The following is a 22,055-nucleotide window of genomic DNA, read 5'->3' on the forward strand; positions in this document are numbered from 1 at the left end:
AGTCACTTAAATCACTCACTGGGTGGAATAATCACCGTGAAAGGAACCAAGAGAGTATAACTTATATTACAAAATGGAACTGAGCACAGGAGACAAAGTATTAATGGGTGTGGTCGAAGAGATCTTTGTCAGAATAACGCAAGAATTAGACATCAAGTGTACTAGGGACTCTCAGTGACATGAAGACAACAGCTAAATTGTGCAATTACAAAGTTGAGCGTAACTCAGAGAACATCTTTCTCTTTTTGCAAACAGATGATGCCAGGTTAGCCCGGCAGTGGCTTGTTGTAGAGGTTATGTACTGTCTTGCTGTGTAAAAACCCTTTTAAAATGGACAGAACAGAAATCTGGAATGCTGAGCCACTGAAATAAGCGACTGCATTATTAAACGTTAGATGTTGATGGCCCACCAAGCGAGAGGACCCCTTCCAATCATCACTAATAAGCCAACCCAACCAGCCCGGCATTTGTAAGGGTCAAAGGAAAAACTGGGAAAAGAAGCACGGGGTCCCTTTAGGGGACTGTTTATTTGGCAATTATCAAAAGGGCAATTAGCTCTGACTTTTCTTTGTGGTGGAGTGGGGTGGGACTGGGAGATAAAACGGATAATTTAGACAACTGCTTGTAACAGATTGCCTGATAATGACAGGATTAGCAAGTTGAGGGCCCTTCAAGGATATCTACAGATCTGCGCAGGCCCAACACTGTGCCCAAACTATCCAATTCTTATAGATTCTGAGAATAAATATGTATAATTTTATCCTCAGAGAAAAAGTAATGCTAAATAATAAAAAGTATAAAAATAAAAGTATAGTAAAAGTAGTATTTCAAGAGGATTTCTAAAGCAGAGTTTATAATCTTGCTCAAAACCCCTTCCTTCTGTCCATTTTCCCCACCTGCTACTGACCTTCAGGATAGCTACACAATCAGCATGAGACCAGTTAAGCAGTGAGCATTCAAGGGACTCTGAGACTCTCTGGGTCCATATGGCAGGGGAGAATTTACCCCTGTGAGTTTCAGCCACACCTCTTCCCATCTCTAGGCTGGAAACCGTGGTTAATCAAATAATGACTTTTCAAAAGACGATGATAATAACTTACACTGAAGTTCAGTCCAAACAATGCAAGTATTTTCTTTCTAATTATCTCCTAACATTAACTCTAATATTAAGTTCAAAGCCGATCGTTTCTTTCATGTTATTGCTGTTATGTTACTTTTTTCTGTTGTTTATTTATGCACTCAAATCTGTCAGTGCCTTTATTCCTTCTTCCTATCATTTTTTCTTTGCTTTTCTATTTTTTTAAAAATTATTTTTTAACATTTATTTATTTTTGATACAGAGAACATGAACAGGGGAGGGTCAGAGAAAGAGGGAGACACAGAATCTGAAACAGGCTCCAGGCTCTGAGCTGTCAGCACAGAGCCCGACACGGGGCTCGAACCCACGGACCGCAAGATCATGACCTGAGCCAAAGTCAGACGCTTAACTGACTGAGCCACCCAGGCACCCCTCTTTGCTTTTCTTTTAACTGCCTAACACATACTTCTGAACTAATGCCTTAAAAAAGAGGATTTATTGGGGTGCCTGGGTGGCTCAGCTGGTTAAGCATCTGACTCTTGACTCAGCTCAGGTCATGATCTCACGCTTTGTGGGTTTGAGCCCCGTGTCTGGCTCTGTGCTGACAGTGCAGAGCCTGTTTGGGATTCTCTCTCTCCCTCTCTCTCTCTGCCCTACCTCTCCCTTTCTCTCTCTCTCCCTCTCTCTTTCAAAATAAATAAATAAGGGGTGCCTGGGTGGCTCAGTAATTTAAGCATCTGACTTTGGCTCAGATCATGATCTCATGGTTTGTGAGTTTGAGCCTCATGTCGGGCTCTCTGCTGTCAGTGTAGAGCCTGCTTCAGATCCTCTGTCCCCCTCTCTCTCTGCTCCTCCCCTGCTCATTCTCTCTCTCTCTCTCTCTCTCTCTCTCTCTCAAAAATAAATGAACACTAAAAAAGATAAACTTAAAAAATTTTTTAAATTTAAAAAATACTTATTTTATAGTTATTGAATAAAGTTTATGGGCCTTAAAGTTTTCAAATGATGTCTCTCAGAGTCAATGGTCCTCAATGGAAAAAAGTTTCCTGTTTTTATTTCATATCCTATACGTTCCTTTCCTTGAATCCTATAGTTAAGTTATCTCTCATCCATCTCTTTTCGGGAATAACTGGTTTTCCCATTTTTTTATTTCCTAGCATCTTCGTCACTTCTATTATTCTCTTGTTAGACACTTTTTCATTAAAATGAAAACATCAGCTGTGTGCTCAGCTCTGAGATACTGTTTCCATCCTTGAGAAGTTATTGTGAGGAGGGCAAAGGTGTTGCTTTCTGTTCCTGAGACACAATGGTGTGTTCTTACACGATTTTATGTTTCAAAGGTTTGACATCAAGCTATGTGAACACGAACCTTTTTTGGCCTTCCACGTCTCACAGGAAAGCCGAGATTACGTCCTTTAGGAGAACCACAAAGGACGTAAGGCACAGCCCAAGCAGAATTCTTGCACGGATCTAGCACAGACCTTCTGACAACCTGGCCTTCCCTCATATGGGGACATGTACATGCACTCACATTTCCAATGAAACTACTCAGTCTAGTTCCTCTGCTGTCCCCAAAACAGCCGCCATGATAGATACTTACTCTGGGATGTAGAAAGATTGGAGAAAGCTGACTTTGTTCGACCTGCTAACCATTCCAGGCTTTCATGCATGTTGGCCAAAGCTTTGAGGTCACTGACATCACGGAGGATGTCTTGTGGAGGGATTAATTTGTCACCCAGGTTCCCAATAAGAACTTCTGACTCCTTACCAAAGGCTGCCCTGAAAAACAAATCAGAAACATACTTCACACACAGCACAGAAAAGAGAGGGGGTGGGCAATACTTTTTAAGGCATGTCTAGCACTGTGTTATTTGTTATAGTCGCTATTTCATAGCATGCTATCTTTCCTATAAGTTTAGCAAACTACTGTATACCTGCTTAAAATTACTCTAATTGGAGAAAGATGGTTCTTAGAAGAATAAAGTTCCCCTGACACTTATGCCTTCAACAGGAACTGGCATGGACCTGACCTAGACAGTGATGGTCGCTGGGGATGGCTTTGATGGCTGCTCTCTTGTGGGTACGTCCTTGCCTCTTCTGTTATGGATGTTGCTGAACAACATTAAAAATGTACATGGTTGAAGGTTATTGTAATACAAAGAACCACCAAGTTAATCAGCTAGAAAATGTTTTAGAGTGTTCAAAAGCAAAGAGGGTCCAGCCTCTTAAGAGAGCAGATTATAGTTCAGATGGACAGGCCTCGTTCATTCACTCGTTTACTTGTTCTAAAAGCGATCTGAAGCGAATGAACTACAAAGCATTAAGCTATGTGTTGTTCGAAAAGAGAAACCAGTAAAAATCAATGCTGGATCCTCTGACTGGAAAAACAGAGTCAGGTGGTCTTCGCACAAATCTGTGTCCTCATGACAGTTTGGTTGGTGGCGGGGGCGGGGGTGCTGAAAACCCAAATTCTGTGGGCTCACAGAAGGAGGGGGCAGAGGGGCCCCTGAAGACCATACGGCACTGCCCTTGCACATGTGCAGAAACGGAGGCCCAGAGGTGAACCGTTTTGCCCAAATAACACACAAGGGGCAGAGCTGGGACTCAGTCTAATTCCCACAGTGCCCTTTCTTTCAAAAAGACAGAAGGCTGATGTGACAGAAGACGACCGAGGACGCTAGGGAGAAAAATCTGGTCTTTTAGGGCAAGTTCCACGCAGGTGAGTAAGCAGAGTTGTGGCTGGTGGAGGTTGGAACAGGCACCTGGAGAGTTTTCTGTACGTCCCAAGGCTTTTGAAACCTCAGAACACCTTAAGTGAGCAGGAGCAAAGGGTTTATTTAAGTAGAACAAACCAAATGAAGTGTCCAGCTGGCAGTGATTAGTAGCAGCTGACATACAGTCAGAAGGATGCTTAATTGACACATAGGCCCGTAGGGCCCAGCACTAGAGCAGACGCTCCACGTTGAGAAAAACGCCTGCTGTGAATTAAATGCTTCATAAAGAAGGTTTACGCTGCCAAGTAGTGACTCGCCATTAGGCTTTTTGTTTCAACGGAGAGTTTCGGACATTTTTGAATGTTTCGCGCATTTTTTAAGGAAGTCATAATTGGCCGAGTCGGGTGAGCTGTGGTCCCAGAGGCAACACGTAGCCAGCCAAGGAACCTCGGAGCGTGCGTACGAGCCTTTACGCAGAGGTAAAAAGGTCTTGGGGTGGGACCCAAAAGTTTGCGTTTCTAACTTGTTTCAGGCCCTTGTCTGGGAAGCACGCGTTCTTTGAGCACAAAGAGTTGCAGCCCAGGCTTCAAAGTCAGAGCAAAGACACATCTGGGGCTGAATTCTCAGTCTGTCATTCACCGTGTGAATCGCCTTCGCTTCTCCGAGCACCGTTAGCTAGGGGCGGTAGTGGTGTCCTCATAGGAAGTAACGTAAAAATAGAGGGGATTTAAAAAGTCTTTACTGGGAAAATTTCAGTAATTACACACGCAGAGAGAAGCGCACAATAACCCCCCGTGTAGCCAATGCTCAGCTTCAATTATTAGCAACTCACGGTAAGTCTTAGTTCACCTATCCTCATCCACTCCCCATCTGCCTTGGAGTATTTTTGTTTGTTTTGTTTTGGAGAGAGAGATTGAGGGAGCTTGTGCCCACGCACATGAGAAAGCGAGGGTCAGGGGTGGGGAGAATCTCAAGGAGGCTCAGTGCTCAGCGTGGAGCCTGACGTGGGGCTCGATCCCACGACCCTGTGATCATGGCCCGAGCAGAAATCAAGAGATGGATGCCTCGGTGGTTTCGTAGGTTAAGCATCTGACTCTTGATTTCAGCTCGGGTCACGATCTCATGGCTCGTGAGTTCGAGCCCCCAGGTCGGGCTCCATGCTGTAACGCAGAGCCTGCTTGGGATTTGTTCTCTCTCTCAAAATAAATAAATAAACTTAAAAAAAAAGAAAACAAACCAAAGAGTCGGATGCTCAACCCGCTGAGCCACCCAGGCGCCCCTCTCCTTGTCTTGCAGTATTTTGAAACAAATCATTCAGGTGATGGTAAGTGCATGGAACTTGGTGAAAGGTGACAAGCTGTAGTTCTATCACTCTGGCCTGTTGAGATGGCTGGTTTATTTAGTGCCAACCCAGGGTGCGCTACGATGAATGAATTGAAATAGGTGAGTGATCAGAAGTAAATAAATTAGATCTCAAGGGCTCGTTTTACAAGTGGGGCCTTGTAACATCACAGCAAATATCACTGTGTCTCACAGTCCAGACTTGCCAAAATCTCCAAGAGGTAAATTACTGTGACAGAAGCCCCTGGTTGCCGACCCAGTACCCATTATCCCATATGCCTTCTTAGTAAAAGGACCCTGGTATTGTTGGGGTCAGCAGCGTATGCGACTTAAAAACAAAACAAAACAAAAACGCCCCTCAATTTCCCCGCCCTTTTGGCAGATGTGGCTCTAAACCGAAATCAGGAGGTGGGCTTCCAGGAAAGCTCTTTGAAGAGTCTTAGCTGGCCGGGGCCTCTTTTGCCTTCTCCCTTTCTGGAATGCAGTCGTGCTTCTTCGAACATCAGGTGAGTATGAGTATGAAAACAATGCTCAGAATGATAGAGGCCCAGGTGGGCGGTGTGCGTGCCCCAGCGTCACCACGGAGCTGCGATACGGCCGGAGACAATGCACTTCTGGGCTTCAAGTTACGGGAGGGACAGCGAAACCCTATTTGTTTAAGCCACTGCTATTCCAAGTTTCTGCTACCCGCAACGAAATGCAATTTCTAACTGACACAATGATCTAATTAGCAAACATGATGTCACGCTCAGAGAACTTTTCTGAATTTAGATATCCCTAAAATCAAGTTACAGGGAAAGGCAAAACAATGTCTCCTCCTTGCTTTGAGCCCAGCAGACAGTTATAATATCTTCCCTGTGGCTGTCACTCAGTCAAGTTGTAAATATTTAGTTTTCTTAATCTGTCCTTACGTATCAACTCTCCCAGCCCCTTAATCATCTTTGATAGATACAACACAAAAAAATGCCTCTGAGCTGGGTGGTTAAAAAGCAACAGGGGAGGCAAACAGCTTTGAAAATCAGGCTTGGAGGCATTTTCATGCATGTAGGCGTAACCCTGGGTGCAATGTGACAATCAAGACAAATGTATTTATGTGGAAGTCTAATCTGCTTGGGTGGGGCTCTCTGGGCCCTGGGCATGTCTGTGGTGCACCTTCCAGCACTGGATGCCTATCCCATTTCCCTTTGGCTCACTCCGATTTGCTTAACTTCCTCCGACAGGAGAGCAACAGACTGAGGAAAACACAAACTGCCTCATGTTGAATACATAGTAGACATCTCATTTGACAGGAATCCATAATCACCCCCTAACAACCTGGAGAGAGCACAGAAACCATGACATTGAGGATAAATGATTGACAGCTAAAACTATTTCACACAAGAAATCATTCCTTCGAGGATTTGTGGGTGTCAAAGAGCTTGGTGGATGGTTTTTATGTGTTACAATAACCTTAGGGGATGGCTTTAGTTGCTCGACTGTGGATCTTTTTCTAAACCCTCTAATTTATTAAATAAATTATGGTATATCCACACTGTGGAAAGCTATGCAGTCATTAGAAATTATATAGTAAAAAATACTTGCTACCACAGAAAAATGTTTCCTCTGGCTTATTTTTAACCATGATCTGCAGCCGAGTAAAACAAGCTGTTATAAAACTCTATGATATTAAAAAAGAAAATGATTATGTATCTATATGAACTAAAAAGACTGAGCTGGATATCTACATACCAAGATGTGCACTGTGTAACAAGATCATGCTTTGTGCGTCTCTGTATTTTCTATATTTTCTCCAGAGAACATGTGTACTTTTTAGTGAAAAACAAAACCTGGGAGGGGCGCCTGGGTGGCTCAGTCGGTTGAACGGTTAAGTGTCCGACTTTGGCTCAGGTCATCACAGCTGGTGGGTTCGAGCCCCGCGTCGGGCTCTGTGCTGACAGCTCGGAGCCTGGAGCCAGCTTCAGATTCTGTGTCCTCCTCTCTCCACTCCTCCCCTGCTCAGGCTCTGTCTTTCTCTCTCAAAAACAAACATGAAAACCAACAAACCCAAAAAAACAAAAAACAAAAAAACACACCGAAGTTGGTAACCCTACCACAAATGAATAAGAAAATCTTTCAAAGGGCCATATCAAGAATTTTAGCACGGAAAATTGGAAGACATGGATACTATAGTCATTTTAGCCAAACTGGGAGACAATGACCGGTCGGCTGGTCTGAAGGCTGGTGTGGGCTGGGGCTCCAGGTTTGCTCAAGATGAGTCACTGTCCACCACAGAGGGTCTCACTGCCAGGATGCCTACCACCCAGCATCTGGGCCAATATTTCCAGATCCAAATTTCTACTCACTCTTCCTCTCCTGCTTGCTGTGTAAGCACATTAATTAAGGAGCACATGATGTATATTTGAGTGAAACGGCAACAGAACAATCATTACCTTGAGAAGGTGAAGTAACAGAAATTCAGAAGTAACAGGCACCCGCTAATTGCCCACAGACCATTTGTCAGAGCTGGGAACAGGAATCAGAACTCAAAGCTGTGTGTTTTAGGTACCGGGCACCGTGTGAGGCGCCACCTTCATCATCAGTAGGCCAACACGCTCGCGTAGGAGCCCATGAAAACCACAGAAGTGTCGAGCCTGTTAAGCTTAATTTTAGCACACAATTATAATCTTTAAAAGCTTGATCTGACAAGAATTCATTTAGGAGATTTTGCCAAGAGTGTAAAACCTGTTTAATTTAATTTTACCACACAATTATAATCTTTAAGGAGGTCTATCTGACAAGAATTCATTTAAGAGAATTTTGCCGGAGATGCTGAAAATTGTCTCCGTTTAGTCTTTAAATAGTTCTGTTATCCGCTGAAATCTTAGCAAGGCAAAAAAAAAAAAAAAAATCTGCATTTTCAGCAGACTAAATGCATTTCTGAAAGAAACACTGCAAATAGTTTCAACATGATTGACCTGCAGATCTAGGCTATGTTTTTTTTTTTTTTTCAACGTTTATTTATTTTTGGGACAGAGAGAGACAGAGCATGAACGGGGGAGGGGCAGAGAGAGAGGGAGACACAGAATCGGAAACAGGCTCCAGGCTCTGAGCCATCAGCCCAGAGCCCGACGCGGGGCTCGAACTCACGGACCGCGAGATCGTGACCTGGCTGAAGTCGGACGCTCAACCGACTGCGCCACCCAGGCGCCCCTAGGCTATGTTTGATCACATGACATTGTATACTCAGACTCACTGCTTGCTCTCCCAGCAAATCTCCCCCAGTCTCCCACAGCGGCTTCACCCCTGCCGTGTAAGAACTGCCCCAGGAGTCAGGGAAACCCTGCCAGAGTGCACTCCTCTCTGATCCAGGACAGGGCAGGGAGGAACCAGGACTGGCTCATATAGCGAACCAGACTCACGCAGACTTCTTGCACCTTCGAAGGGGCAGTGTTGTGCCCCCACGCTGTAACAGCCCCTAACTGCTTCCCCTGCCTGAAATGTTTCCAGAAGTACCGCTTTCCTCAAGGTCTTCCTCAACGATCCTGCTAATCCTGTTCGACCACGTTTCTGGCCAAGAAACTCATTTTGCAGCAAAAGAAGTAAGGCAGAGCTGATGCTCCCGGAATTCCCAATTCCCGTCTTGTTGCATACCCAATCCCCCAGGGGTGGGGGGGAGCTGGCCTGATGGAAGGGTTGGCCTATGTAGGATTCAGCTATGGTCCAGCTGGAAGGCAACACCTCTAAGGCTGGAGTGCTGAGGGCCTGACTCAGAGACCCACATAGAGTATTTTTCCCCCCAATGACAAGAAAATATGGGTCTGGGGACTAAGGAATAAAAGTAGCAATGGGCTCTCCTCTCTTATGGAGGGTCTACTCTTGCCTCACCCCCCCCCCCCACGTGGCACTAGGCCACTTTTCAGGTGTTCAGGAAGGAAGGTCTCCACCAGAGGATACAACAATGACCACATTAAATTGGTAGCAGAGACTGTCATGTGGTTTTCTGGGCTTCTCACTACTGAGCCCGCAGGCAGAGAGGCGTTACTTTGATGCCTGGAATGACGGGCCTCAATTGCCAAGAGGGGGACATGTGTTGCTTCTGCACAATCAGGGCGGGCAGGACTACGTCAGATTCACTGGGCTCCATCTGAGTGTTTCCATGTCCATGGTGAAATTAGTGGAAAAACCAGGGCAGCCTAATAAAGGCAGAGCTGCTAAGAACTCAGGTCTCTCTGGAACAAAGGCTCTATTCAACACATCCAGGTGGAGGACCCTGACCACCTGAGGTGCTGGCAGAGGGCGAGGGCACCATGGAATGGGTGGTTAGAAAAAGGAAGTCATCAATATCATCTGCTGCTTCTGACCAGTTACAGGGGCTGTGGCAGCCTGCATATTTACGCATATATCAGCCAATGGTTTCTTTTTTGTTTTCCACTCCCCCTACTACATTTTATTTACAGTAAAATATACATAACATGAAACTGACCATTTAACCATTTTTAAGTATACGGTTCAATGGCATCAAGTACACTCACCACGTGCCATCATCGCTATCTCTTTCCAGAACTTTTCCATCATCCCAAACAGAAACTATTCCCATTAAACAGTAACTTTATTGCTGGACGGCTGGATCATAGGGTGATTCTGCGTTTAGCTTTTTCAGGGACTACCAAAATGCCTTCCACAGTGGCTGTACCATTTTACATTCCTACCAGCAATGCACAGGGGGTTCTAATTTCTCCATACACTTGCCAAAATGTGTTATTTTCTGGTTTTAAAATTTTTAATTAATTTTTAAATAACAGCCGTCCTAATGGGTGTGAGGTGGCATCTTCCCCACTCGTTTTATATGAGGAACTGGTAGTGATCAACATTCCAGTTTCATCCAGAGGTCACCAGATAGGAGAAGTCACATCTGACTTGACCAGGGAGGACACCGGAAATCCTAGACTTGAGATTAACACACTGAGTGATGAGACAGACTCTCCCTTGTTGGGGGAGAGGGGGAAGGAATGCCTTAATAGGATGAATAGCAGCCTGGATGAAGCAGAAGGAAGAAGTTCTAAGCTACTGGCATAAAGGTAACAAGGATACAGAGTAACAAGTCCCAGGCCTGTTTACCCTAAGATCTATTCCTCACCTTTCCCTTCTCTGATCTATACTGGGGGTGGGGGGCAGGCAGGGGCCGACCCACCCTTGTAGGCTGTTTTCCAGGTTCCCAGCTGGGTTCTTGACAATGGGAGGCCCTAGGTCGGGGATGTTGACGGCCAAAGGCAAGGCGAAGGCAGGGCACTTATCCCCCTCCCTCTCGCCTTTGGGCGATGTCTCTGGCAACAGATGCATCTCCTTCCTGGCTCCAGATCCTACCAGGCCCCAACTTACTTTGGGTGCCTCTGTGTTCTGGTAAATGCCTCTCTCCTTTGGCATTCTGGCTAAAGGGAGATCGTGGCTTCTTGCCGTTGGGTTATTGTAATGTCCCTGTTTGATACATCCTCCTTAAAATGTATAACCAATTCCCTGCATTAAATTCTCCTGGAGGTAAATAGTTGACATGGTTTCTGTTTTCCACATTAGACCTTGACTTACATAAGACCCAATAATGATGTTTTACCACATTCAATGCTACTGGGGATGGAGTCAATTATTTGGCTTGGGAATTAATTAGTTCTGTTGTGTAGGCAGAGAAACTGAGACTGGTTAAGGTGACCTGTAGGAGATCACTTAGCCGTTATCTGTCAGAGCCTAAACCGATGAAGGTTATAAAAAGGTCAGGTCATCTACCTCGATTCCTAATAATACCGACTGATTCTATTGAGATGTGACAATGACACATCCATTTATCACTTCTGCTTTTTACAACTGCTCAATCTTCAACCCTTTCAAAACTTAATTTGTCTGTGTCAAAAATAATGCGGGTAGTACCATTCTGATGGGTTCTTTAATCAGGTTTTCAAAAACTGTTTTTCTAAGATGATCTTGGCTAAACCCTCATAAATAAGAATAAAACAGCCCAGTTATCCTGATTACAATATTATTTTTTTTCCTCCTAGAAAATGCTAAAACTCATCACTAAGTCTCCCCTTCAATGGTTTTGCATGCATGTTCGTTTCATCACACACTCTCACGTGAGTAGCTATTTTTCACATTTAATAAGTAATTGCTCTTCTTCAGAAATTTGTCTCCATCAATAATCACAATCAAGGATTTTTGTCGTTGGCTTTCTTTGCCTACCATTCCTCTGCCTTGTAAAAACTTGCAATGCTCTGGCCTGGCTAGATGGGGCTGAGAAGTCCACAAATCTGTTCAGAGACAGAACTGGGAAGGAGTCCGGGAGGGGCCTTCTCCACAAGCAAGGTGAATATTTAAAATATCAGCAACTTTTCTGCTCCTGGGTCCTGCTTGGGACTTAGAAGAGCATTAATTTTTTTTTTTTTTTTTTTTTTTTTTTTTTTTTTTTTTTCCTGGTCGCAGGGAAATTGTAGTTTCTGGGTTTCTACTCCTGGATGACAGCCAGGAAAAATTAATCATGACCATCTTGGGGGCGGGGGTGGGGGTTTGACCACCAGCTCTTTCTCTTGTTTCTTTAAATCTGCTTGCTCACTGAGACAGGAACCAAACACTAGACTCATGGATTTCTGATATTCTGGCCCTGAGAGGGATCTCGGCGGGTAGCGAAACCAGTGGTCCTCTCTCTGGCTATACCTTAAAAGCTTAACTAGTAAAGCATAAACAAAATTCCCCATGCCAAACTCCATGTGCAAAAATTCTGATCTAATTGGTCATGGGTGGGGCTCAGACATGGACATTTTTAAAAAGAGTGGCTTTACTGGAATATATTTCCTATGTTGTAAAATTTACCCAGTTAATATGAGCAGTTCAATAGTTTTCAGTCCATCACAGTTACGCGACCATACCACAATGTGGAACATTTTCATTACCTCAAAAACAAACGCTGTCTGTACCCATTAGGCTTTATACTTAATTCCCAACCCCGACCCTCCAGCCCCAAGTAAGCACTACTCTACTTTCTATCTCAATAGATTTCCCTATTTTGGACTTCATCTATATTCATATAAAAGGAATCATATGGTAGGTCGTCTTTGTGACTGACTTCTTTTACTTACCATGTTTTCAAGGTTCATCTGTGTTCATTTCTTGTATTACCAGATAATAGTCCATTGTATGGATATGCCACATTTTGTTTATCCATTCATCAGTTGATGGACATTAGGGTTGTTTCCACTTCTAGGCTATTGTGAGTATTGTTGCTATAAGCTTTCATGTATACATCTTTGTGTGTGGGGGTGTTTTCATTTCTCTAGGTATATACACCTGGGAGTGCAACTGGTGGGTCATATGGTGACTATCTTTAACCTTTCAAGGAAATATCATATTGTATTCCAAAATTGCGGCACCATTTTCCAGCTGTATATGTGGGCTCTGATTTCTCGACACCCTTGCCAACTGTTGTTATTATCTGTCTTTTTAAAAACTACAGTCATCTTAGTGTATGTGAAGAAGCATATTATCTCAGTGTAGTTTTGATTTGCATTTCCTTGATGGCTAATGATATTGAGCATCTTTTCATGTGTTTGTTGACCATCTGTATATTTTCCTTAGAGAAATGCCAATTGTGATCCTTTGTTCATTTTTTAATTGGGTTATTTGTCTTTTTATTATTGACTCATCCATTTGTTAGCAGATACATACGAGGAATCCACCATCACCCAGGCTCTTAGATCTTGTGGTGGGATCAAAGCCCACTAGAATAATTTCATAGTCCGCTAATATGCCATAACCCAGAGTTTGAAAAATACTGTGTTAAGTTGTGCCTGGCTCTATGAATGTGTTCCTTGACTGGTTTTCCCAAAGATGGTGAACATTTATGAAGCATTTTATAGGGAAACTAAAATACACAGAGGAAGATGTGTTCATTTGCACACTGTAGCAAAAGTGTGAACAGTTTCTGTTCTTAGTTTACTGATCAGGGCCATAATAAGCCACACTGCCCCTCACAAGTTACAGTAGCTTTAGGGTTTCACTTTGCCCAGGGATTCCACAGCCCTCAGTCTTGCTGCCTCAAGACACACAAAAATTGCTTCTTATCAAGGAATTGGACTTTCTTGAGCACTCAACTCTCAAGTAGTGCTGAAGCAGGGGAGACACACATCTGTCAAATCTCAGAACAGGCTCTTTTCTACTTTGTAAAACCAAGTCTAATCACAGGAGTCCTTAAAAGTGGAGAACCCTTCCTGGCTGTGGTCAGGGAGAGACATGATGATGGAAGAAGGTCAGAGAGGTGTCATGTTGCTGCCTTTGAAGAAGGAGGAAGGAGACCAAAAAATGAGGGTGGCCTCTAAACGCTGGAGAAGGCGAGGAAATGGATTCTCCCTTAGAACGTTCAGAAAGGAATGCTGCCCTGCTGACATCCTGATTTGAGCCCACTGAGACCTGTGTTAGACTTCTAGCCTACAGAACTGTAAGAAAATGGATCTGTGTTGTTTTAAGCCACTAACCTTGTTGTGGTAAATTGTTAATGCACGCATCATAAAATGAATATATGTGGTAATGATGTGCATGTGTTAGGCGAGTGCCCTTGTCCTTGGGAGATGCACGCTCAAGTGTCTAAGAGTGAAAGGGCACCATGTCTTTTGCCTACTTTTGATAGTTTGGCAAGAGAGAAGTATGTGCATTTATTTCGGAGAGAATGGAGTAGGTATGGCGAGATGTGAACGGTCAGTAAATCTAAGTCAAGGCATACATGCATTCATTGGACTGTTATTTCAACTTTTCTGTGAATTTATCAGTAGAAAAAAAAAAGTTTAAGTTCAGGAAAAACAAAAAAAAGCGAGAAACAGATGGATAATTGTGGCGCTTTTCAAAATCACTGCCCAAAACAGTTTCTAGGAGAGCAATCTCTTAGGAATCACTCCCTAGCTGGATCCCTTGACAGGGCTTTTTAAGTTTCTTGCCAGTGCACCGAGTTTCTGAAAACGAAGGTTCAATACAAGGTATAACATAACATGTATGAGGACACTTTAACGTGCCAAATTAAAAACTTGAACAGTATTACTAAAGCAATCAGAACTGTTGCGAACTGTCTTTGCCATTCTCATTTCAAATCTGGAGAGAGAAAATGCAGAAGTTATGTTTTGACATGTTTAATCCACGCAGGCATAAATGCATAATTTCTTCTGTCAGTCCATCTTTCCGTCCTTGTATAAGAATTCTGGAGTCGTTTATGTGTTGTGTTCTTCAGGGTGAGCACAGAAAAACTATTATGCTCAGATAAGTCTCTTCTCGAAAAAAATGGCTTAGAGCCACCAAGGTGATGGCGGGGCAAAGGCACCATTCTGCTAAAGGCAGTTTCACCTCCATGAGGGTTCCTTGTCTAAAAGAGAGCCGTGAAACCATCACTCTTTTCATCATAAAGCTTATAGAGGCTGGGTTGGGAGCAAAACACTGGGGTTCAAATAGTGAGTCTCTCTCTGATTAGAGGCCAAGATTGTAATCACAGGTCAATGTAAGTGACTGGGTGATGAGTCCCAGTACACTATGGAAATTCATTATGTACAAACAAAACACAATAAAACAAACCTCTGATTCTATTTGACTCAGAACTGCATTAAGTCATATGAACAAGAATTCTTTAAATTTTCTCTGTAATTATAGTTTAATTTCTCATTTTTCTTCTCTAGCAGCATTTTATTCTTTTGTCTGTATTACTAACAATATATTCTATACATTAAACAGTTGGCTTGTTTATTTCTGGCTAATTTCCTATCGCTAATGTAAAACTGCAGCTCAGAATATAGGTGAACAGTTAAGTATTTTCACTCTGCTATGGGATGAAATGTATTCCCCCCGCCTCCCGAAATTCATGTTGGTAAGGCCCTAAGCCCCGAAGTGATTGTATTTAGAGATGGGATCTTGGAAGGTAATTAAGTCATGAAAGTAGAGCTCTTATGATGGGTTAATACCCTTATTATGAAGAGACATGAGAGAGATCTCTCTTTTTATCTCTGGCATGTGAGGATATAGCAATAAAATGGGCCTGTGCGAGCCAGGAAGAGAGCTCTTAATTGGCTGACACCTTGATCCTGAACTTTCCAGCTTCTGGGACTAGTTAGTTAAACAACTATTCTGTTGTTTAAGCCACCAATCTACGGTGTTTTGTTATGGCGGCCCGAGCTAATACATACCCCCTACACTAAGACTCCTATGCTACCCTTTCTCTTGTTTCACTCCAAAACTTGTATATGAAGTAGTCCATGAGTATAGCATCCTTTCATTCAACAAGCATTTACTAAGCAACCACTGTGCGACTCATTCTAGGTCTGACATTCAATACCCAAATTCTAGACCAATGTTACTAGCTAAGTACTCTGGCCATTAACCCTATACCTTTGACATCAGTGCTGAATCCTAATTTGACTAGGAACTTGATTTCAAAAGCCTTTCAGGCACCCTCTGTTTTTATGACAACGTTTTCCTGGAAAACAATAGTCATAAAAGAATTGACCGAATTTTCTTATAATATCAGCTTAATAATTAAAGGCTGTGATTCAGAGATATCAAAAAAATGACGAATGTTTGCAAAAAACATTGCAAAAAAATTGCAAAAAAACATTGCAAAAAAATATGTCATAAATGTAAACATACTAAAACTAGAACCCTCAGTACCTAAAAAATAGTAAAATTATACTAAAAATTCTACAAAATGGACAGAATGCACTAGGTATACTGATTACACAGAGGGCTCCATCTACTCTAAAATATAAATTCACGGTATGAAAATACGATTCTCCTGAACATTCAGCATGGCCTAATGTAGTGTACGCACACACACACACACACACACACACACACACACACACACCTGCTCACTCACTCACTCACTCTCCGGCCTGTAAGTTCTAGAGAGGAGAGACAGAGGTGCAGAGTCATTTAGAGAGGACTGTCATTTAGAAAGGAAGGACAGAGGTGCAGAGAAGTGAGGGAGGCTGGTTAAAGACACAGAGAATTAGGGGCAGAGTGAGGATGAACCCAAAGCTGAGTCTCCAGGGTTTCCCCACATTCTGTACCCCCTTGTCAGACCCAAGGAGACGAGTATACTGATGTAACAGTGGGTAGGGAGAGTGAAAAATTCCATGGAAATTAATACTGGGTTCTAACAAGCAAAGAGCTAATTGTGAACAGCACATTATTTTCAGGCTGATAGCACCTGCTCAGTGTTCTGATATAGAATCCACTTGGAATAAAATTGCATTGAAGCGCTCTGTTAGCTTGGAACAAGAATGTCTCCTTCTTTAGCCAAGCTACTCAAATAAGCCTGGCTACTAAGTTTTCTTTGTAGGATGTTGTCAAACAACACTGACTATAAACAATGAGGCACAAGGTTTTTCTACAGGTGCTAGGACTTCTGAGGTATGCAGTTTAGTTTTCCATTAAGAACATTTATTAAGCTTCAAAACAGATGATCAAATATAGGATTAAAATAACCAGTAATTATAAGTTGAACATATACTTTGGTTTTTTAACTACCAAGAATGATTACAGATTTAGAAATCAAAATTCATGTACCATTGAACTTCCTCACCGAAATATTCCAGTTCATTGATCATTCTGGTTATTTCTCAAATTGCCATACAATTTCCTTTGAATAATCTAAATCTACGCTGAGCAGAGACAGGAAACAACTGATCTCAAGCAAGGGCAATGACTCCCAAACTAAGCAATTAGGTGGCCCGTCTTCAAGGTAGCTTTCTTGGAACACAGAAGGGGAAGGAACTGATGAATGATTGGGGGCTCAGGGGTTTTAGGAGGAAGACAGAGACGGGAATGCCTCAGGCAAAGTAAGGTAATACAGAGAAGAGTAAATGCTTTGCATAAAATTGGCAGAAAAGTGAAGCTGGCTTAAGATTAAGATATTTTTCAGGGATGGGGCGCCTGGCTGGCTCAGTCGGCTGAACGTCTGACTTCGGCTCAGAGCATGATCTCCTGGTTTGTGAGTTCGAGCCCCACGTTGGGCTCTGTGCTGACAGCTCGGAGCCTGGAGCCTGCTTCGGATTCTGTGTCCCCTTCTCTCTCCACCCCACCCCTGCTTGTGCTCTGTCTCTGTCTTTCAAAAATGAATAAACATAAATAAAAAATAAAATAAAAAAATAAAAAAGATTTTTCAGGGATAAAAAAAATGTTGGAATGGCAATGTGCTCAGATTAGTGAGCTGGCAGTCAATAGTAACAGGGTTTGAGGATATGTGGATTTTTTTTTTTTAGTCAAATAAAAAATTAAAACTAAGTAACAATTACTCGTAGTTAAATAATCTATAATGCTGAGCAACGATTCCCCTGTCCTACTCCTACTCATCCTTAGTCCTGTGACCCTAAAAAAAAGCACCTACAGCTTAAAAAAACAAACAATTTCTGTTCCTATTTCTTCCAGTCGTCATATCCACCTCTCTACATAACCAATGGAAACTGCTACGTGCTGATGTAGTAATTTTCCACATTTTGATTCTGACCACCCTTCTTCCCTCCTTCAATTATACCATTCCCCGTTCCTGATGCAGTTCTATTATTATTTTCAATGTTTCCACTGGTCTTTTATATTTTTACACGTATCTGTATCTCTAGCAGGACTCCCCACACTACAAATTGCTTATTTAACTACCCCACCCCCCCGCCCCCAGACTGGGAGCTCCTTACCCAGAAGGAAAACGGGAAGGGGCGCAGAGGGGGAAAGTGTGTCCAGAGGGAAATGCTGGGGGAGCTGATACTTGAGCTGTGTGTCTTGCAAGCTGAACAGGATGGGAGTACAGGAGGCAGGGGTGGGATAGGCAGAGGGCATTCCAGGAAGAGTGATGCGCATGGAAAGACACACAGGTAGGAATGAGCACCGTAGGCTGAGAACCAGAGAAAGTTCAGTAGGGAGAAAGGGATGCGGGTGAGAAGGTGAGTGGTCCCCAATCAACTGGCAGGGACATCAGCCTGCAGCACAGAGCTGGGGAACGACAAGAGCGGGACTTTTCAGCGGTGGTTTTAGACCAGCTCACTGCTGGCCGGTGTCTTAGGAACACCTCTTCCGGTTCCTACCCCAGGCTAGGTAACAGATATCCTTCCCTCCACAATGGCCCAGAACATCATTCTCAGCCTCTTTCTGAAGGGCTGCGTGGGATTAAATCAGGGAGATTATTTGTTCTTTGATTAAGATTCTAAGTGAGAGAGGAGAATGGTGTTAAATGAAGTAAAATCTAAGTTTAAAAAGTTAAATAATTCTATGATCTGAAACTCTACAAAAAACACAATGTAGAAGATGCTCTGTTAGTGACTTTTAAATAACACTAATGAATAATTATAATCCTCAAATAATTGTCTAAATAGGTTAGCATTTATGGAATATATATATAGGGGAGATTTTAAGTGTTTTTCCATTTACTGCCGATCTTATGCTAACAAGAGTGATATCATTATAATATAATAACAAAGTGCCTAATGCAATCGTCCTGAACATTAATTGATATGTTTTGTAGCTGAGTCTCCAGTTAATTACCTGTCTTTCTTGTTTAATTTTGAGATTTAAGTCTGCTTCGCATCCATTCTTGCCTGGCAATGCCCTACATCCATCTATGACCTTCATCTTGTTTAAATGAGGGGAAAAAAACATTTTAGCAAAGCATTTTCTGCCCCTGTACTTAGTTAATATATTCATATTTTCTGATTCATCTTTCCTCTTATAATTATATTTTTAAAGTCATATTAAGCCTGCAGAGATAGTGGAATAAATGTCTCCATTCTAATGAATGTCTTGTTCAAGTTAGCTAGTCTATTTTTCCTGCACTAGATTTTTTTACTTGTTCCTTCAATTCATCTGAAGATTCTTCGATAGCTGTAGCTACTGGGAACCTTTTAACAGCTGTTGCTTACGCTTGTCTTGAGAACCTTTTAAATTTCCGAGTGGAATTGTTACGAAAGTTATTGATGCTCTACTTTACTCATACCACGTTTCATCTAAACATATTCCTAAACCTACTAGATTTCTGCCTCTCTGTCTAATCTGAGCGGGCTGAAGAAACCAAAGAGGTATAAAGACCTACCGAAGGCAAAAGCAAAGTGAAACACACTAATTAATGGCCATGCGGAGACTGGAAACTAGTGAGCTTCTAAAAGGAACATATTCCTACGTGGGCAACCTTTACAGGGGCCACAGAAGGCATTTTCTCCCAATGAAGATACCGGCTCACCATTCTTTACATTTTATTCTTTTCATTCGAAGAGTGGGGGACTCTTCCTATTTTTAAATTCAGCTTCACGCATTCCACATTTATTGAGGATCTGTGATGTACTACTAGGGTCTCACAGAAGGCAGGTGAATATGCAAACCTCCTTTCTGCTTTCGCTCTGGCTCTTTTCTTCCTTAACCATCCGATGTGGAACTCATGCCAAATAAAATGTCAGGAATGGTCTTGCTCTTTGAAAATAATCTTTTGCTGTTCTTTAATCATACCGAGTTCCAAATTTCATAAAACAACAAAAAGCACCCTTAATGAACACAGCACTCACTTGATTCTCCAGATAACATGAAAAGTTTATCTTTTAAAAAACTCAGTAACTAAAAATAGCTAAAATATCCTTAGTCTCTCTTCCCTACTTAGGTCTGCATCACACTCTATCTGAACCTACATAATTTCTTTTATATCATTTTTGTATTTTCATCCCCTCTGTGTCCTCTTCTTTCAACAATGATTCTTTTTGTTTTTTCTTCTCTTTGATGACAAACAATAAAACTCAGAGAATTCATAACAATGTCATATAATGAATACTAATAATTGCAAACTAAATCTAGAGTAAAAGCACCTATATGATAAATGTCTGACATTAGCATATCATGACTAGCAAATGAGTCGAGATTATAATGATCAATGAAAATGAAGGAATAATTCTAATGTCCCAAACTGTAAACTCCTGGTATATTTTTAGGCTGGTGGTTTGTAGGGCGGTGGTTCTGAGAGTAGACCACTTGGGCTCAAATTTTAGTTCTGTTGCTTAGTAGCTCTATAAATCTGGGGGAAGAGACTTAATTTCTCTACACCTCAGTCTTCTCATCTGAATGGGAATAACTTACCTGAAAACTCACAACGTTGCTGTACGGTTCCGGGCACTGTCAACTCTGATTGTTGTCACTGTTGGAACCGATTGTACAATCTTCTGTCATTCGTCTTTCTGCCTGCTATACTTCAAGACTAATTCGTAGGCTTTCCATATTCTTTGACTTCTATCACCTGAAAACTCTGGTCCTGGTCTCGCCAAACACATTTATCTACTTAAGGATTTTCAAACCTAGCTCTCGAGAAAGGATTCTTCTTTTTGAAATCCAGGGTCCCTGAGTGACATGGGGGTTAGAGGTTTTGGGGGACAGTCTTTCTAATACATACGGCCTGCTCCCATCCTAGACAATCCCTCCTCACCCCTGTTACTTGTCCCAACACCTTACCTCTTTGGTTAATTACATCTCCAGGAAGTGGGACTGCTTTTATTAGTAGATATTCATTGATCCCAAAAGGATAAATATATACATATATATGACAGGTGCAAAGACAATAGGCTAGAGAGCCTGCTTTCAGCTTCTTTGGGAACAAAGGGATATTTGCTATTTTTCCTTTTTCTATTAAAGCCCTGGCTTGACCTATTTTTCCCCCCTCTATTCAAAGTTAAACCTGGAAATAACGCACTTTATTTTTTGGTTAAAATACAAGAATAGGAAAGGGCCTCATTTAGTAATGAAGGGAATATGACCTTTATTCAATGCAAAGGGCACTCGATTCTGTATTCATTCATGCGCCAAATAGCCCTCTGAGCTTTAAAAACTAATTATAGGAGGGGAGTGTGACTTTTTAGTCTTTTTGGCTCCCACCATGCTCCACGGTACTCTAACGTGCTAAATCAAGGCTCTATCAATTCTACCACATTGGAATATCAACAAAGGGTGTTCACTCTTACTTATCTTTGCTCTAAACTTCTAATCAGAATAGAGAATGTGACAGTTTAAGAGGAAAGAATCATAAACAAAAGACTGAAAAAAAATTACTTTTCTATTGTTAAAGTACATATAATTTGTTTTCAAGCTATGTCTACCTGCAGAACCATGGGCAAATCTCTCAGGCACAATGTTCAGCAAAATAAACCCGATGCTATGATTAAACATATATAAAATTGGGGGCCATTCAAAACTGATCTATGGTGATACAAGTCGGAATAGTGCTTATCTTGAGGGTAAGCCATCCGGGTGCTAGGAAGGTTCTGTATTTTGATCTGGGAGGGGGTTCCATGGGTATAAACACATATAACATTTCACTGAATTACATACCTAAGGTTATACTTGACTTTATATATACTGCCTTGACGTATATTCAGGTTCACCAAAATTTTTTTTAAATGTATGTGTAAGTGGCTTTGCCTTCAAATTTTAGATGGAGAGTGGTAAGATTCAGCGAGCAGAGCATGAGTAAGAAAGCCAGGACCCCAGTCTAGCTCTTCTAAATCAGAAGCGTGAGGTGGTGCACAGATCCGCGGCTCTTTGGATTGGCATCCTCTTTTCTGGACTAGGGCTAGAAACTCTTTCTTTTGAGCTACTTAAGACACTAATAAAACTAATTGAAAATCTCTTTGCAAACGTAGAAGACAATTAAGGGGTTACAAAATAATAAGCCGAGGAAATAGGAAGAAGATTTACATTCATTTAAAGTAACCTGAAAAGTTGAGGAAAATAATTTATCTTCCAGAAATTACTTCTAATAAAACTATTCAGGCTATAGATATGATTAAATGGATACACTTAAAGAGAAGGTGTGCCAATATGCTTACCCAGATCTCTTAAAAATTTGGCAGCAGGAAAATGTGACAGTAATACTAAGACAGAGGGGAGTCTGTGGCCTGACTTCTGTGCCA

General features: G+C 42.0%; 1 protein-coding gene across 1 annotated transcript in view; it reads right to left on the reverse strand.

Annotated features, from left to right (window-relative positions):
• Positions 1-22,055, reverse strand: part of EXOC4 (exocyst complex component 4) — a 762,629-nt gene that overhangs the window by 117,609 nt on the left and 622,965 nt on the right. The window contains exon 14 of the mRNA XM_040471923.1: positions 2,679-2,857. Coding sequence (XP_040327857.1) covers positions 2,679-2,857 — 179 coding nt within the window. The remainder of the gene's footprint in view (positions 1-2,678; positions 2,858-22,055) is intronic.

The sequence above is a fragment of the Herpailurus yagouaroundi genome, unplaced genomic scaffold (genome assembly GCF_014898765.1).
Source record: "Herpailurus yagouaroundi ecotype Mexico unplaced genomic scaffold, PumYag 100, whole genome shotgun sequence".
In the NCBI taxonomy this organism is placed as follows: domain Eukaryota; kingdom Metazoa; phylum Chordata; class Mammalia; order Carnivora; family Felidae; genus Herpailurus; species Herpailurus yagouaroundi.